This window comes from Mesoplodon bidens, assembly GCF_964165515.1.
Source record: "Mesoplodon bidens genome assembly, chromosome: 18".
Lineage (NCBI taxonomy): Eukaryota > Metazoa > Chordata > Mammalia > Artiodactyla > Ziphiidae > Mesoplodon > Mesoplodon bidens.
In genome coordinates, this window is record NC_138175.1 from 13,985,624 (window position 1) to 14,004,628 (window position 19,005).

General features: G+C 50.2%; 1 protein-coding gene across 5 annotated transcripts in view; it reads right to left on the reverse strand.

Annotated features, from left to right (window-relative positions):
* Positions 1-19,005, reverse strand: part of ST3GAL2 (ST3 beta-galactoside alpha-2,3-sialyltransferase 2) — a 43,602-nt gene that overhangs the window by 9,921 nt on the left and 14,676 nt on the right. For 2 of the 5 annotated variants that reach the window (XM_081215473.1, XM_081215470.1), the window contains exon 2: positions 1,375-2,771. In XM_081215473.1, the coding sequence (XP_081071599.1) occupies positions 1,375-1,713 (339 nt within the window). In that variant the 5' untranslated portion in view covers positions 1,714-2,771. Of the gene's footprint in view, positions 1-1,374; positions 2,772-8,074; positions 8,190-10,249; positions 10,622-16,464; positions 16,632-19,005 lie in introns of those variants that run through there. The other 3 variants (XM_081215471.1, XM_081215472.1, XM_081215474.1) reach the window with 3 other exon arrangements.

Genomic DNA, 19,005 nt, shown 5'->3' on the forward strand with positions numbered 1-19,005 from the left:
CTCAGGGGACAGAATGCATGCAGGGGATGGGTGGGCCTGCTTCTCTGCCTCTTCTCTGAGCACAAGAACATGAACTCAGTGTGGAGAAGCAGCTTAGCCCTGAGACAAGAATTTCTAAGTTCACAGCAAAAGAGGGTGGCTGTGGGGAGCAGCAGAGAGGTGGCTTCTGGGGCTTAAACAGCCCTGAGTTCCACCCCCGTGAGCAGGGGGCCTGGCCTGCCTCTCGGTCCACCCCTGCCCAGAGGCCTGTTCTGGCCGTTCGTGGCCACCACTGAGACCTACGACCAAGGCAAGCCCGGGGCACTCTCTGAACCTCGATCTTCCCCGTAAAATGAAGGGTGTGACTATGAGCAACGGGCAGGACCCTTCAAGGGCTCCAGGCTGTCATGCGAAGGGTGTGTGTGGCTCCTGGTGACTCCTGCTCTGTACACTCCCCATCCTTAGGGACTCTGACAGTCCGGGCTGGGAAGCAGGATCTCTGAGCTGCTCTGATAAGCCTGATTGCAAGAGCTCATCCTCACAGCTGTCCTAACTGTGAGAAAAAGGGAGAGTCATCACCCTCCCCATTTGCCAGCTGGGGAAACCAGGGGCCATGAGCTGCCTCCCAAGTCCCCCAGCAGGAAATGCCTGCAGCCTGCAGGCCCCCCTGGGTCAAGTACTGATGCTGTTCCACCTCTGACATGTGTGGCAACCAGATGGCCCTGGCAAAGCCTAGGGAGTGGCGCTCCAGAGATGACAGGGACAAGGTGAAGGGAGCTAAAGCAGCAGCAAGGTGACAGGATCTGGAAGAGAGGGGAGGCTTGGGCACACCTGTCCCCCCATCCCCTCCCCGTCACCTCCCTTAGCCCCCAGAGGAGTTGCTGATGCTTTCCTATCCCAACCCAGAAGAAAGGCTTTTCCAGCAACTGGAAGGAACCAAATGAGTGGCATGGTGTTTCAAATTATTCTGAGCAAATATTTACAAATTAGGATACTGGCTGCATAGCAACCATCACTGGAGCTGAGCCGCTGCCTCCTTTATAAAGGGCAGGCCTTCTTCCTGATGCCATGCTCACTTCTCGCCATCTTCTCCCTGGGGAACCTGTTTCTCCTATCTATTTCACCTCCCTGGCCCAGCAAGGCATCTCTGGTCTATGTTTGGCCGCTACAGGCGCTAGAAAATATTAGTTCTCTTTCCTTCCAGGCAAAGCTCGCTCCCCGCTTCACAATCTGTGATCCTAGGAGCTGGCTCTGGTCCAGTGAGCCTCACACTTTGTCAAGGCTCTGGGGGCCAGAAGACAGACAGCCCCAATCCAAGAGGGGGCTCTAAGGGTGACTCCCAAACCGGGGGACAGACCCCCAGAGAGGAGGCAGGAAGGGCCACAGCTTTCTCACCATCCACCACCTCTGGACCTCTGGGGGCAGGTCCATGTTCTCGCGGGTCCAGACCGGGGAAATGTTGCTGTTGAAGTGGCTATCAAACCACTCAGAGGTGCCGGCGTCGCCCATGCAGCGGCGACAGGCACAGCTCTTGCCGGCAGGCCCCTCCTTGCTGAGGCGCTGAAGGCCGGTGTAGCCGGGCACCAGCTTCACCCGGTGGGTCCCGTCCAGGGCGCCTGAGTCCAGGTAGGGCAGGGTGGCCATGCTGTGGTGGGAGTAGGTGAACAGCAGTGACATGATGAACACCAGCAGGAAGGCCACGGAGAGGAACCACACCCGCAGGGAGCACTTCATGGCTCGGCACCCCGGGGAGCCGGGGCCTCAGCCCGGCAGTCAGGTGGGTGTCACCGTGGCCGCTCCTTTCCCAGCCCGCTGATGGGCCAGCCACAGCGTCGCCTGCTTGTTCTGGTCCCACGCGCAAATGGCATATGGGCAAGTGCCAACCAAGGAGGGGACGGGGCAGAGGTCCCACACCACGCCCTCCCTCAGCGTCAGGAGAAAGCACGTCGGCAGCAGTGGCCCCCCCTGTCCCTGAGCCGCCTGGCCCTGCTTATGGCTTCATTGGGTCTCTCCGTCACTAGCTGGGCCACAGAGGCTCTGCTTCTCCCGGAGCCCTGGCAAGGGGGAGGTCAGTCCATCCCAGCCCTCTAGTCCCTTGGGGTTGCTGGCTGCCAGCTCTGGGGGTCCCCCTCTTTGGCGGCTTGAAACGATCCAGTCTGGAGCATTCGGGGTCCTTGTGGCTCATGAGCAGATGCCGAGGCGGCCCCTCGTCCCCTGCAGCAGGGAAGCCCTTGAACCCCAATCACAGCAGAGAGCACGTGGGCTTCAAGCAGCCTGAATTTCATTTAAGAGTCTTCCCTCTCTCAGCTGGCCCTCAGGGCCCAACCCCTCTGCCAGGGGAGGAGAGGGAACCAAGCCCCGACCCAGAGAGAAGAAACCCAGGAAGCTCTGTGGGTTCCAGAAAACTCTTCAGAGACCAAGATCCTCCTGGCGTTAGGTTCTGCCCTTCTACTTCCCATCCGAGACGCCAGCCCCTTCCCCCGACGGTCGCAGCCCCAACTGCAGTTGTGTAGGGGTGGTCAAACTCCGACTCCTGCTCTGAGGTCCTCTGGGGCCTGGGAACAGCCGCTTCTCAGCAGGGTGTTGCTTCGAATGCCATCAGGGTCAGCCGAGCGAGTGTGAACCGAGCTCCAGGCCAGGGCCCAGGCCTCCGTCTCAGTGCTGCTGGCCCAGGCTTGGAGGCTGCTCTGCCCATCTCCGCTCCCCTGAGGCCTCTGTCTTGCCTTGAGCTAGCAATAATCCCCTGGCAGGTTCCCCTCATTCGTCAGGCGCCAGGCTGCTGCAGCATGACTCTGAAACTGCAGAAAGGAAAAATAATGTGCAGACAGATCGCACATGCACACGTGCTCTCCCCCAGCCCTGCCCCCAAGTCCCAGAGGGGCCAGAGCTGGCAGTAGAGGAGATGCCCACTTAACTGAAGGGTGGACAAGCGAAAGGGCTCTTCCCTCTAACTGCACATAGCATCACTCTGCTCTCCTTAACTCGGGCCTCTAAAGACCAGATTAGCCCACCACCCTCACTCATTAGCCAGAAGGTAAACAAGGACGGAAAGTGATTTCCCTAGAGCCACAGGGCAAGTCACTGGAAAAGCCAGGTTTAAGAAGTTCCTATTCCAGCTATATGAGGTTAATTTCAGGAAACTTAAGAGAAAATGGCCCAGAGAAAAGATCGTAGGGGACTGCAGATATGACCCCCTGCCTGGGCGTTCTCGACCCCTGAGAAGAGGTAGAGAAGCCCCCCCAAAGTGAGGGGGGTGGTTGACCTGAGCCCTGGGATTTGCCCTCTCCCCTCTGCAGTGCGGGCTACAGATGAGGCATTCCTGGGTTAGCTGGGTGATTCATTAACAATCCTTCCAGCTCTGGTGTCAGGGAGAGAACCTGACCGTGTCAGGACGCTCAGCACCACCACCACTCAAGCCCTCTGGACAGCTGCCTTCCTCTGCAGGTTACCCAATAAATGCCACGGGCTACTGACAGCCCGAGGCCCTGTGCTGCCCTGGGCAAGAGCAGGGAGAAGAAGCAGCAGGGTGCTGTGGGGACCCACCCTAAGGAAAGGAGCCGGAATCCACGCCTCGTGCTAGGGAGCCAGGGTGAGAGTCAGGGACAAGGCTGGGAGTGGAGCCCCCGGGCCCTGGCTCCATGCCATGGGGAGCACTGAATCCTAGAGGCCTGCCTGTCCCCACCAGCTCCTCTCCAAGTCCAGCCAACCCTGGCTCTGACCCGGCCCCTGGGCCTCACATTTGCGCTCGGAAAGCCCCAGCTCCAGCCAGCTCCTCCAGCGACTCTGGCTGCTGCCACGAGCTGCACAGAAGGCATCTCAGGCTCTGTGTTCAAGAACCTCTGCCGCCCCCTCCATTCATGGCAGCTCCGATTTCTGGGGCCAAGCCAAACCACAAAGCCATCAGGGAACAGAACTAACACGTTCCAATAAGAAGACATTATTCTGGGGGAGGAAACAATGCTCACAGACGTGAAGGAACTTGCCTAGTCACAACCTCCTGAGTGTAGCTGAGATTTGAGTCCAGGTCTATCCAGTTCCAAAGCCTGCGACTGGCCAGGGCGTAGAAAGCAGCCCATGGGTTCCTTCAACTACCCAGAGGCTCCAGGGTAAGAGGCAAAGAGACACAGAAGTCGGCTTCCCAGGGTCAAGAGTGAAGCTCCGCCCACAGGCCTCACCAGGGCTCCCAGCTCTAACCCACGGGCCCAGTGGCACTGGTCCAGTGTGCTCCTTCCCAAGGTTCTACTGCACCCTTTGGCGTGCCAGACTCCATGCACAGCCTTTGATGGCGCTGTCTGTAAATAGAAGCCAGGTCACTGTCTCTTCTAGGCCTCCCTTTGCTCGTATCTGTGACCAACATCTAAGGAAAAGAACTCCGTTTTGCAGGGTCTTGCTCCCAGCATCCTGTGACCTGAGGAGAGCCAGCCATGAGGCAAGCGGCCCAGGAGGTGGTGACTTTCCAGGCTGAGCAAGGGATGGTGCGAGGGGCCTGGCTGGGGAGACCTGGTTTCTGGTGCGTGGCCCACTGTGGCCCCCGAAGGCGGACTTGGGCAGAAGCCGGCACAGGAGGCTCTGAAGGAAACATCTCTCACGTTGGGGAAGACTTTAACTCCTTGCAGTCTCAACAAAGGGGGCATCTGACGTAACCGGCTGCCTTGTCAGGGGGAGGAAAAGCCCCAGTTTTGTCACTGTGTTTAGGAAGAGCAGAGAGGGTCTTCCCAAACAAGGGTCACCGGCAAAAGCCCTTGCTCTGGGAATCCCAAGTCTGGGCTGCTTCTGGGAACGTGTGCTGAGGGCAACTGAGGGACAGGGCAGAACGGAGCAAGAACGGTCAGAGGCCCCAGACATGTACCCCGAATCCCAGAAGTCACCTGGTTAAGAGCTTTTATGCACGTCACTTGCTCTGGGGTACTCCCCATGCCCTCCAGTTGCCAATGCCTAATTCTCATTTCTCCCTTTCACAGCTGCTGTGATCTTTCACTTTAAGCCCATGCAAACCCCAATGTAAAAGAGTCCGGGGAAGGGCACACATTTGGGCATCAGCTCCCACCTCTGCTGCCCACAGAGGGAAGCAGGCCAGTCTTCCAGGGCCACCTGGCTGGTGCTGGCTTATTTATTCATTCGACAGATACTTAATGGGCCGGCGCAGGGCTGGGGGAACTAGTGTGGGACAGTAAACACACGTCCTGTCCTAATGGAGCTTCTGGTCTAGCGACAAATACAAAGGCAAGGCACAGGGGATTACAAAGTGCCATGATGGGGAAGCTACAGGGTGCTATGAGAGGGAACAGGGTACACAAGGAGGAAACAGCCTGACCTGTGAAAAACATGGCAAGAGGGGCTTCCCTGGTGGCGCAGTGGTTAAGAATCCGCCTGCCCATGAAGGGGACATGGGTTCGAGCCCTGGTCCGGGAAGATCCCACATGCCGCGGAGCAACTAAGCCCGTGCGCTGCAACTACTGAGCCCGTGCTCTAGAGCCCGCGAGCCACAACTACTGAAACCTGTGCGCTTAGAGCCCTTGCTCCGCAACAAGAGAAGCCACTGCAATGAGAAGCCTGTGCACCGCAAGAGTAGCTCCCGCTCGCTGCAACTAGAGAAAGCCCGCGCACAGCAACAAAGACCCAACGCAGCCAAAATTAATTTTAGAAAGCATGGCAAGAAGTCCAGCAAAACTGGGGAGGGTGTCGGAGAGGTAGGCACGAGGGGCCCGGACACAGAGGCCTTTGAAGGGATCAGGATTTATTATTAATCTGATGGGAGGGTTTGGGGGAGGGATGTGTCATGACCTGATTTATATTTTTAAATGGACCCTTGGAGCAAATTTTTTAAAACTAACAGTACTAAGAGTTTAGAGAGGATGCAAAGTATCAAGAACACTCACGCACCACTGGTGAGAAAATAAATGGGTACAATGCTTGGGAGGCTAGTTTGGCATTACTGAAAAAATACGGACGTAAGTGTATCCCAGCAGTATCTCTTTTTAAAGAAAAATTAAAAAACATCTTTCTCACAGAAAAAGATGGAACACTGGGGACACAATGAGAGATTAGAAAGTTCCCCCATTTGTCCTGAGCTAATTTATTTTGTGATGTCCCACGTGAGAAGACATCCTCAGAAAATGGAGTCCTCCTCCAGTTTGGGTGGGAATGAATGGTTTCTCACCCAAAGGTTGAATATTTAGAATCAATGAATTATAAAGCTGGTGAGTTCAGCTTGCTTGTCCTATTAAGCAGATTTAAAGCTTAAGTTGAACTCTGACAACTAGTTGAATAGACTGTTTCATTTTCCCCCAAAATCGTGCCCCTACTTGGGACAATCTATTTTTCTCATTGAGGTTTAATTCACATATAATAGGATGCAGAAGTCTTTCAATGTAGAGCTGGATGCATGTTTACCCACGTGTGCCTGTGTGTAAACGCCCAGTATAAAATACAGAGCATTTCCACCACCACCCCACAACCCCGGAAGTTCCCTTGTGCTCCCTCCTGGTCATCGTTCACTGCTATACTACTTTGCTGAGTCCGGTCACCATAGATTAGGTTTACTTGTTCTTGAACTTCATATAAACACTCCTGCCTGGCTGGCTTCTTTTGCTCAGCACGATGTTTTGGAGATTCGTCCATGTTGTGTATATCAGTAGTTTATTCTTTTCCATGTTTGGACAGTTGAGTTGTTTTCAGTTTTTGGTTGTTATGAGTAAAACTGCCCTGACCTTTCTGTACAAGTCATCTTGTGGACACATACTCTCATTTCTCTGGGGTAAATACCTGGAAGTGCAATTACAGGGTCATAGGGTACATACACCAGTATGTTTAACTTTACCAGAAATTATCAAATAGTTGTCCAAAGTGGCTGTAGCATTTTATGTTTCCACCAGTAACACAGGAGAGTGCCATTTGTTCCATGTCCTGGATATCTGCTATCTTTTTAATTTTAGGCATCCTGGTGGGTATGTAGTAAACTCTAGTATTTCTACAACCAGATACACGTGAACACGTGTAACAAGAGACATACAAGAATGCTCAAGGCAGCACTGGGTAATAGCTGAAAACTGCAAACAACTCAAATGTCCATCAGAATAGGATGGATAAATTGTAGTCCATTCATGTAATACAGTAAAAATGAATGAATTCCAGTTTCAGACATAAACAGGAATGAATATGACCAAAAAACTATTATGTTGAACAAAAAGAGTAAGTCAGGGATGAATACTTAACAGTATGAGTTCATGAAAAGTTCAGAAGTATGCAAAGCTAAGCAAGGAATTGTTTTAAGGCCTCTGTACACATAGACGATAAAACAACAGATAAAATCAGGGAAACACTGTAAAATCCAGGAAATTCCCCTGGACGGGAAGAAGGTAAATTAGACAAGACGAAGGGTCTATAGGGGCTTCAGAAGTACTGGGGAATGTATTACTCCTTAATCCAGAGAGTAGAAACAGAGCATTTAAAATTTTTATTCTTTAAGGAATTTATATGATATATACTATTCTGAATGTGTGATGCATTTCATTATGAAATCTAATTTTTTTTTTTTAGGTTAAAACATTTTTTGCTAAGGGACTACTCTGGCTGCTGTGTAACACTAGCAGGGGACCAGAGAGAAGCTACTTCAATATCCCAGGCAGTGGAGGTGGTGAGAAGCAGCTGCATGTGTTCTGAAGGGTTTAACTGATGGGTGAGATGGAGGGTGGTGGGTGGGAGAGGAAGACTGAACCGGGGGCACAGGGCCTTGTGGCCTGAGCAACCTGGTGGTGGTGGGGGGTTCCATTCTTTCATACAGAAAAGTCAGGAAAGAAATGGGTTTGGGTAAGAAAAAAAAACCAGGAGTTTGTTCTGTTTACAACAGGTTAAATTTGAGATGCCCTTTAAATGTCCAGGTGGAAATGGCAATAGGCAGCAGCACACAGATGTCTGAAGCTCATGGATGAGGTCAGAGCTGGAGGGATACATCTGAGAGTCATCAGAGCACAGTTCATTGTTAAAACTACAGGACCAGAAGAAATTATTGACGGAAGGCCTGGCATAGATAAGAGAAGGCTGTCAGCAGTAACCTTCACAATGGCTGATCCAGAGGTTTGGAGGGGGTGAACACCTGACTGGATGAGAAGTGGCCAACAGGCAGGTGAAAAGGTGCTCAGCATCATGAGTTATCAGGGAAATACATATCAAAACCACAATCAGACGCCACATCCCACTCACTAGGATGGCTATAATCAAAAAGACAGATAATAACAATTATTAGTGAAGATATGGAGAAACTGTAACTCATACATTGCTGGTGAGAATGTGAAATGGTGCAGCTACTTTGGAAAACAGTCTGGCAGTTAAAAGGTTAAACAAAGAGTTACCGTATGACTCAGCAATTCTAATCCTAGGTCTATACCCAAGAGAAATGAAAATATATATCCACACAAAAACACGTACACAAATGATTATAGGAGCATTATTCACATCAGCTCCAAAGTGGAAAGTACTCAAAGTTCCATCAACTGATGAATAAACAAAATGTCAAATATCCATACAATGGAATCTTATTCAGCCATAAAAAGGAAGCACTGATACGTGCTACATGGATGAACCTTGAAAACATGGTGCTAAGTGAAAGAAGCCTGACACAAAAGACTACATATGATGTGATTCCATTTATATGAAATATCCAGAATAGGCAAATCCATAAAGTAGATTAGTGATTGCCTAGGGCTGGGGGTTGGAGGAGATGGGGAGCGACTGAGAATGGGTATGGTGTTTCCTTCTGGGATGATGAAATGTTCTAAAATTGTTTGTGGTCTAATTGCATAACCATGTGACTAGACTAAAACTAACTCACTTGTACACTTGAAATGGCTGAACTGTATGGTATGTGAGTTATATCTCAATAAAAGTGTTACTAAATAAAGGGAATGAGATAAAATAGAATGGGAGATATTACAGAATGTTTGTATACTGGTGGGGATGGTTCAGTAGAGGGAGAAGTTAAAGCTGCAGGAAAAAGAGGATAATTAAGAAGCAGAGTCCTTGGGACTTCCCCGGTGGCGCAGCGGTTAAGAATCCGCCTGCCAATGCAGGGGACACAGGTTCGAGCCCTGGTCGGGGAGGATCCCACATGCCATGGAGCAGCTAAGCCCGTGTGCCGCAACTACTGAGCCTGCGCTCTAGAGCCCGCGAACCACAACTACTGAGCCCGTGTGCCGCAACTACTGAAGCCCACGAGCCTAGAGCCCGTGCTTTGCAACAAGAGAAGCCACCGCAATGAGAAGCCTGCGCATAGCAAGGAACAGCAGCCCCCGCTCGCTGCAACTAGAGAAAGCCCAGCAACAAAGACCCAACGCAGCCAAAATAAATAAATAGATAAATAAAAAAGAAGCAGCAGCAGAGTTCTTGAGCAGCAAGAACGGGGCAGAGGGTGGGGGGAGCCAGTGCCCGCATGGAGAGGGTTGACCTGCCTAGCAGGAGCTGAAGCAGAGCATGGGCACAGGCACAGGGAAGGATGCATCCTTATTGCTGGGGTTGGAGATTTACAGAGATCAGATGTGAAACAGTCCTCTAAGAGAGAAGGAGAGTAACGAGGGAAATTTAGTGGGAGGCAAGGCAATACTAGTGTCTTCTGAGAGGTTTGTGGTCACAAATTTAGCAAATTTGGTGAGACCACTTAACGATAAATACCCCCTGAATGGCTGGCCGAGCTCAAAATGCTGAGGCTGAACAGAGGAACTGGAGACCAGAATCCAGAAGGTCAGGGGCAGCCTTGAAGAACGGATGGTCTTCCCTAGAGCCTTCTACCAATCAGGGGATGCGTGCTTGAACAACTACGCTAATACAAGGAAACAAGGGAAACCAAAGGAGGCCCTGGCCAGCTTGCAGGTGGAAGAAAGGAAAAGCAGGCATATGGGATTGAGCAGCAAAGCTTGCCCCAAAGGAGAATGGACGGAACTGGGTTTTGGAGGCTAGTGTGGTTTTAGAACCAGTCTCTGGTCAGTTCCCAGGAGACAACCCATCAAATTAACCTAATGAAGCACAGGATATAGCACAGCCTCAGACCAGCGCAGCTGAACACAATCTTCTTGGCAGGCAGAGAAAAGAAACGTCAAAATAAGGAGCAGAGGATGGGGGAAGGGAGACTGCTTGAATCTGGAGGGGGTGGAGAGAAAGAAAAAAATCCCAGCCCAAGACGCTGATAAAGCACCCTCTTTCCACCCACTGACGCAAAGCCTAAGGATGTGTCCCAGAGCCTCAATGTAAAGGCATCAAACCACAGATTAGTACTCACATTGCATGGTGTTTTACGAGTTTCTAAGCATTTGCAGGCATAGCTTCTCATTTGGTATTCACAGAAGTCCCAAGACAGCTGAAACAGGTCAGCCAGGCGATAAGTGACAGAGCTTTAATATCATTCCAGGTCCGATGGCTCCAAGGCCAGTGCTCCTTCCAAAAGCTCCCACTGCCTTCCAGAGAGGCTTGTCCCACTAACTGGGGTACAACCATCAAAGGGTTCCCTGTGTCCCAGAACCTTGCCAACCTAGCAACCCAGCAAACTCCCTGCTTGCTGGTGTGGCAACAGCTGACACCAGCAGAAAATGCCCTGGGGTGTCAGTCATTATCTGGAAGAAGAGACCTGACAGCCCCTCCCTCACACTCAACTGAAGCCCAGAGAGGCACATCCTTGATGTGTCTGAGAACTGGTTGCTTCACCTCTGCACGTTTGGCTGACTGAAGTCATCACGTTGCAACATGCTGGCACCACCCTCTGGCACACACCCCTCAGTTATCCTAGTGACTCAGGCCTCCTTGCTCCCCAGTTACAACCCCTCTGGCAGTGTCTTCCTGCAGGACACCTCACTTTGCCTTGATGTCGAGTCTGAGATCTCAGCTCCAGAACTTCTGATGCTGTCCTGAGTTGGCAGCCAGGAAACCAGAAAGCAAGAGCTAACATTTCTTCCAGCCTATGATCATCACTCTGGCTAACTTTCAAATAAGTCCCAGCGAAATAAACCATCAGTCTTCATCGCAAGCGGATCGATGCTGCACCCTAAGAAAGAGGCTCTCAGGGGAGGAATGCTGGGCTCTAAGGCACGGGGAAAGGGTGGGGCAGGGGGACAGCTGGGATGTGGGGTTCCAGTTCTGCACCACACCTGCCCCTTAAAGGAGTCCCAGTGTGATTTGTTGGTGTTGGGCGCGGGGGAGGAGCCCAGGAATTTGTTATACATATCTACAGTAGGCAGGGAGCGATCTAGAAAAATACCGTCTCAGTAGCAAGGCAAAGCCAGACAGAAACTGTTGAGGAGAGGCAGGAAGATGGGGCGAGGAATAAATAGAAAGTTATTTAAAGAACAGAACCACCTGTAGGATGAAGGCCAGGGCGGTTCCTGTTAAGCCCCTGTGTCCACCGACCAGTCTCTCCAGGCTCCAGACCACTTCTTATTTGCATTTTATCCAGTCTGGTAGTTTTTTTCTCTTTAACACATGAGTATAACCCTTTACCCTTATGTATTTGGACTCATGTTACTATCTTTGTTTTCTCTTCACGAGTTTTCCTTTAGTTCTTTTTTCTTTTCCTGACTTGTTGGACTGACACACTATCCCTACTCCCACCACTTTTTTTTCTCCTGGCTTGGAAATTATATTCCTCTTCTTTTAGTGGTTATCTTAAATTGTTAGCATATAGACATTGTCCTAATGAGGCCTACAGTTTTCAGCAGTACTATTCTGTTTAACAAGGCAGAAACTTGATGTGATTTAACAATGAAATTCCCTTCCTTACTTTACCTTATTCTTCCTTGATAAAGTTTTCCTTTTGTAAAATTAAAAAACAAACTAAACACTGGATTTCTGTTTGTGTGTTTTGCTATCTGTGGCAGACACGGTTGGTTGCCTACCAGCAGCCACTCCCCCCTCTTTCCTGCCAACAGAATCCTGATTTTGCTCAGGTAGCAAAGAACCCAGTCCCAGGAGATGAGGCAAGCCTGTTCCCTTTTACCAGGAATTGGTGTAAGAACGAACCGGCTCGGGCCAATGAGACATAAGGAGATGTCTGCTGGGGCCTTCTTGGACAGATTCTCCTTCCCCAAAAAGGGGCGCATTAGAAAGCTTCTTTTCTCTTAGCATCTCCCTGCCTTCCTGCTTGGGAAGCTATAGGGTGATGATATGTTACCTAGAGCAGCAGCAGCCATCTCACAACCATGAGAAGAAAGATCTTATACCCTTAAGATGGCACAGCAGAACAACGGAATGATCCAGGGTTCTTCATGTCAATATGAGACCACTGCCCCAACCCTGGCACTCCCTACCTCCACACTTCTCATTATAAGCTAATTAAATATTTTCTAGAGTTTAAGTCACTGTGAGTGACTTAAGCATCCAGATAGACTGTCTATAGTTAAATTTACCAACATACTATTTCAATTTTTGCACTCAATGTTGGTGCTAGCAACCTCCTCCTTCCCCCGAGTTTTCTTCTTACTGAAGTATACCTTTAGTAGTTCTTTTAGCCAGGATCTATAGATAAAACTGTCTTAGCATGTCCAAAAATATCTTTATTTCACCTCATTCTTGAATGATAACTGGATATAGAATTCTAGTTTCTCTAAGATAGTCCTCTATCATCTCTGGCATCTAATGTTGATGAAATGTCTGTCGGTCTCATTGTTGTTTCTTTGAATTCTCTTATTTCTCTGGTAGTTTTAAATATTTTCCCTTTATTCTTTTATTTTATTTTGGCTGCGCCACGTGGCATGTAGGATCTTAGTTCCCTGACCAGGGATCAAACCTGTGCCCCCTGCAGTGGAAGCACGGAGTCCTAACCACTGGACCACCAGGGAATTCCCATAATTTCCCTTTATTCTCATCTGCAGTTTCACTATATCTAGGTGTTTATTTTGTTTGGTATTCGTGCTGTTTCTTCTATTCTGGAATTCTCAGCCATTATCACATCAAATATTTTTTTGCCATTTCCTTGACTCATATCTGGAATTCCTACTAGACTTGTGCTAAAGCCTATCACATGTCCTCCATGTCTGTGCTGCATTCTAGATTAATTCCTCAGCATTCGCTTCCAATTCATGAGTTCTGTATGTCCAGGCTACAGCTATCCATTGTTTCAAATTCTAATTACACTATTTTTTGCTGCTAGAATTTTTAATTTAAAATTTTCATATTCGCATATTCTTATTTCTTTTACAACTTCCCTTTCTTTTCTTTAATGAATCTCCTGTTTCCCTAATCTCTTTGAGGATCCTTAACCTATTTCTATTAAAGATATTTTCTGATTACTCTGTTATCTTCATTTCTTCTGGGGTAACTTTTTCTTTGCTTTTGTTCTTTTTTCATATTAGTTTTCCTCACATGTTTCTGAATATATAAGCTCATCCCTCCCCCATCTGGGGGTTTTCACCTTTGCCTCCCCAGGTCCTTTGGGTCTCCTGGTCTAGAATCATATCTTGTAGTACCAGCTCAGCTTAGGTCCAGGCTCTAATGTTCTGTCCCCCTAGGTAAGCATCTTCATGATAAGCCATAGCCCCAGGGAATAGGTGACAGCAACTGTTCTCCCAGTCCCTGGGTTCCAGCAGTGGACCAGCTCTAATTCCATGCTTTGTGTTGAGCACTTCATAGCTCTGTTACCCCAGATTTCTAGCCACTTCTGCCTGCATCCAGTCTCAGAGACCAGCAGGCCTGCAGCTTCTGCTCTGCTCTCCCCTGTGTGTTCTTGCTCTATTTCTCATCACAGGGATGTTTATCATTTTGTGGGGGGAGGGAGGGGGAGTATATGACTATGTTTTCATTTAATTTTTTTTTTTTTTTTTTTTTAGATATTGGGGCAAACAGGGGCCACTCTTCATCGCAGTGCGCGGGCCTCTCACTATCGCGGCCTCTCTTGTTGCGGAGCACAGGCTCCAGACGCGCAGGCGTCTCTCACCTCATCTCTCACCATGTCCTACCCTCCAGGGGTTATGAGCTAATTTGGACCACAGGCCCAATCTGGCCCATATTTATTAATATCCTACACAAAACCTAAAAAGACACAGACATGTTTATCTCCTTCACTTAAGCTCTAAGTGTACAGACACCATGTTATTTAATTCACTATCTAGCATTGGCCTTCATATAGTAGGCATCAAAAAATATTTGTCGGGCTTCCCTGGTAGCGCAGTGGTTGAGAGTCCGCCTGCCGATGCAGGGGACATGGGTTCGTGCCCCGGTCCGGGAAAATCCCACATGACGCGGAGCAGCTGGGCCCATGAGCCATGGCCGCTGAGCCTGCGCATCTGGAACCTGTGCTCTGCAACGGGAGAGGCCACAACAGTGTGAGGCCCATGTACCGCAAAAAAAAAAAAAAAAAAAAAAAAAAAATTTGTCCATTGCGGGGAGGGATAATTTAGGAGGTTGGGATTAACATATACACACTACTATATATAAAATAGATAATCAACAAGGACCTACTGTATAGCACAGGGAACTCTACTCAATACTACGTAATAATATGGGAAAAGAATCTGAAAAAGAATAGATATATGTATAACTGAATCACTTTGCTCTATACCTGAAACTAACACAGCACTGTAAATCAACTACACTCCAATATAAAATAAAAATTAAAAAACATTTTGTCCAACTGAATATCACCTCTCTACATAACCCCAGGGTTATAAGAAGCAGAAGAGGGGAGCTCCCTGGTGGTCCACTGGTTAGGATTCGGAGCTTTCACTGCCTTGGTCCGGGCTCAATCCCTGGTTGGGGAACTGAGATCCCTCAAGCCACACGGCATGGCCAAAATAAAAAATACATATAAATTTTAAAAAGTAAAAAATAATAAAAAATAAGCAGAAGAAATAAATGGTAATGAAAAAATGTTTTGAAGCCACTTTCATAAATCACTGTATAAATATGCAGATGGAAGTGATCATTATAATCAGCCCCTACTCTTTCAGCTTTGACATTCTAGAAGTGAAAGCTTTCTCTAACTTCTCGTGGACCACCAAGAAACACGAGGCCTCGGGTACAAACCAGATTTCACAAATCGGAGGCAATGAGAAGGGTGAGTGTGTAAAAGCTAGAGAAGCTGCCGGAACGGTGGGAACAGCTGAAGTGGACTGCTCTTAAGCTTCTGTCAGCAGAGACACACCAGGGCTGCTAGGGACAGTACTCTCTCTGGTGGCTCCCCTAAGCACCGCAGGCTGCTGGCTAAGTCCTCCCTAGCTAGGACTTGTCAGATCTCACAACCATCCACCGCAGCTCAAAGTCCCTTTCCAGTCAAGCCTCCCAAAATGACGAAGGCACTTAGAAACACTTGGCTTCACATTTTGGTTTTGCCACTTGTCAGCTATTAACCATTTAGCCCCTCTGATCCATGCCCTGATCTGTAAAATGGGAGTACCATCTATTTTGGAGGGTTTCTGGAAGGACAAGAGCCAGAAAGCTCCCAGCCTCAGTGCCTGTGCTCCTGGGTTGGGCAGGTGGAGGGCCACGGTTTGGTTAGTCCCAGACCCAGCCTGGCCAGCTTTCTGGGCTGCAGGCCCATGACCCTGGATAAGCACCACAGGTTCCTCAGCACCCTCAGCCCCATTCCAGCCCCGGCTTCCCCAGGCCAGCACCGCCAGGGTCTTGCTCCAGAGCTTCCTTCCCTGCCTAACCACAGGCACCGCCCGCCCATCCCATCGACCCCCCACAGTGGCAGCTTCCAGGGAGGTGGAGTGGGCAGCGTAGACCTGAGGTCTCAGAGCCAGCTCTGCCCCAATGACCCCCACCACCAGGCTGCACAGCGAGCAATGCTGTGTCCATCCTGTGGCAGAGCTTGTGGGTCACGGAGCCTGTCACCTGTTCCCTGGCTTTATCACACTACACAGAACAGAGGCCTGCCCTGAGCTGGTTCTAAACAGCTCACTGAGGTCCATCCCATACTTGGCCACCTCTGTGGCTCTCTAGACACAAGTTCGCAGCAAAATTCTAGAAGAGACACACAGCATCTCACATGCGTTTCATTCTACAGATGACACGCCTGGGAGAACTTTTCAACTGAGAATTTTAAAAGCCTTAGTCTTTGATGTCTTTTTTTAAGTTTTCAAACTGTAAGTACTGGGCTTTGTATTTTGATGAAAACTCAGAATAGTGGCATTTGGGGCCTGTGACCAGTAATCAGACCAAACTTGTAACCGACCATGGATCTGAATAAACCTGTTCTTGGTCCTGAAAAAAAAAAAAAGATTCTAGAAGAGACAAAGTTTATAAGGGGGTTCCTCTAAAAGAGAGAGAGAGAGAGGCAGGAGACAGGCGAAAGACCCTGAAGGTAGGAGATTGGGAAAGAAATCTAAGCTTCTTTGAGGACTTCTGGAGGAAGCAGGGAGCAGGATGAATTAAATGGTGGCCTAAGGCAAGTCAGAGAGGAGCCTGGAGAAGCTGAGGTCTAGACCTTATTGCCCAACTCTCCCTTCCAAGGGCAATTAAACTTGACTACCCCACCCACACCCAGGGTCAGGGGACCATGGTGCTTACAGTCTGATCTGATTTCCTCTAAAGATAAGGTTCAAAGCGTGGGAGGCTTGGCTATTCTTCACGTTTAAGATTCAGATCTCAGTCACGCCAGAGATGTAATGAAGAGCCACAGAAAAGCTGCTGGGCCCTCCTTTTCCTTCTGCACCTTGTCAGGATGCCTAGGGAATCTCAAGAGAAAAGCATAGGATGTGTTCACTCAGCAAATATTTATCCTACCGGGGAGTGGCAGACAGCATGGGAAGAGCCCCAGGTCTCTCCCTCCTTGTATAGCTGCATCCCTGACCCCTTAGCAAAGCTCTTCTCTCTCCAGCCTCGCAGCGCCTGCTGTGTTGAAGAGCAAAGCAATGGGACTCCTCTGTTTTGAGGACGCCCCACCAGCCCCTCTAGTCTGCCCGCCACCCAGGGCTCCTTGGTTTTGCTGGCCAGGCTCCCCCTAGGAGAGCTGCTCTTCCAAGCGTATGCCAAGAGCAGCTGACCCCAGAGACCAGCAACCCAGGTCCCAGCTGTCAGCCTCTCCCTCTAAAGAGGAGGGAGCTGGTGACAGCATAACCCAGAGGCCTTCAGAGGGGCATAACCAGAGCAATACCCACCAGCTAGAGCACGGGTGGAGGGCAGAGCCAAGGGCTTCCAGAAGGAAGAGGTGAGTCAATCCTCAACTTACAGACCCCTTGGGGAGAAGGCTCATGCTTCCTGTCCAACTCACGCTTATCACTGGGAGTCCTCCTTGCTCAGAAACATGGGTTACTCCAATCCTCCTCAATGTTGGCTCCCCCAAACGCACACACCCTCTACCCTGGGGTGGGAGGACTATTGTAGGTTTGATAGATAGAAGGTTTAAAAGAGAGTCTCACTGCATTCCATTGCCCCCGCCAGAACTGGGTGAAAAGAAAGGAGTAAATGGTTTCTCCAGGTAACCTTCAACCCCCGTCTCCCCAACCCATACACCCACGTGGCAGGGGACGAGGCTGTGAAAACCTGTTCCATACACCCAGACAGCTTCCTGGAATACTCCCAGGCAAGGGCATGCAGACTGAGAAGGAAGGTCCAGGGGCTGGGGGCCAAGGGCAAAGGTTCTCCTAAAAGAGCAGATTCATACACATGGCAGAGAGAGGCAGGGCATTCCCTTTCTAACTCCCAACCAGCCCTCTTAGACAGCAACCCCAAGCAACCCTGAATCTGATCTCTCTCGCCCTCACCACTGGGGAAGCGACAGGACTGGTGCTTCTGTTTTCCGCCACTGCCCTGGCTCGCCCCTTCCCAAGCCTGCACTGCACTGCGGCACGGGGCTCTGGACAGGGTCCTCCTCCCTATACTGTAAGCACCGGAAGGTTGGCCACCTGAAGGAAGCTGATGGGGAAGGGCTGAGCTAGGGTCTATACAAGTCCTGCCAGTACACAACCAGGGAAGGGAGAAGCTGTGCTTCTAGAATCTTCCAGGCCACCATCTCTGTGGCTCACAACTCCAGCCAGGTCTTGGCCCAGGCCCAGAGTTGAAGGATTCAACTTAAAACTCCGGCATCTATCCCCACATCCTCTGTGGGATGAGGAGATGGGGGAGAGAATGCCGGGGAAGAGGTCATAACCTAACTGGCCAGCACTGTGACCCTGCGGGAAAGGGGCCCGGGAAGCAGGGTGACTGATGCTTTGCTGGAAAGGAGGGCTGCAGGACCGGTGTCTGTGTAGTTATTGTATGTGCACGACCCAGTAGGACTCCAGGCCTTCAGCAACCAGGGGGCAGACACTAGCCCTTCCTGGGGGGCATACTGGGATGGACCTGGCCCAAAGCTCTGATACACAGGGCAAGCTCTGGCCCTTGACAAGGCTGGTAGAGCTCCTGAGATGCGAAGGTCCAGAAACAGTGCTTCTGGGAGCACAGCAGCCCCCGTTCTGGGGTTCTTCCGTCCCCCAACCCCGGGTGGAAGTCAGGGGCGCACACTCACTCCACTAGGGCCAGCGTCACACTTGAAGGTGCGAGAACAGGGCTCTGTGTCCACAGTGCCAGGACTGTGCAAACCTCTTCCCCTGGGCTGGTATAACCTATGGCTGGAACTCTTCAATCCTCATGGCCCAGCCAAGCCACCCAGGTGGGAAGTCTGCCAGAGCCTCTGGGACCAGGCAATATCATGAAGGTGACAGTCCAGGCTGCAGGCACGGAGGCCTACTTTGTCTGGGGCGAATTTCTCTAAAGGGCTCCAACCTCAGCAGGGTAGCAACAGTGGGCTGTAACTGTCGGCAGACAACCTCCCTTACTCTATCCACCCTGCCCCCACATTTCCTTATCAGGCGGCGGTTCTTCTGATTGTTTTGCTGCTTCATCTGAACACTGATTACGAAATGGGAGCACCTTGCGTGCCGGCAGGCAGCCGTTTGGGGCGTGGACACCGTCTGGCTCCTGGGCACCACTTACACGCCAGGCAGGATGCAGAAGTGGGGCTGCAGGCTGGAAACTCCGCTTTGTGGTCAGGCGCTTATCTCCTTCTTTCATCAAGACTAGATGACTTCACAGTGTTCTTTTTGCTTTTTTTTTTTAAACCAGAACACT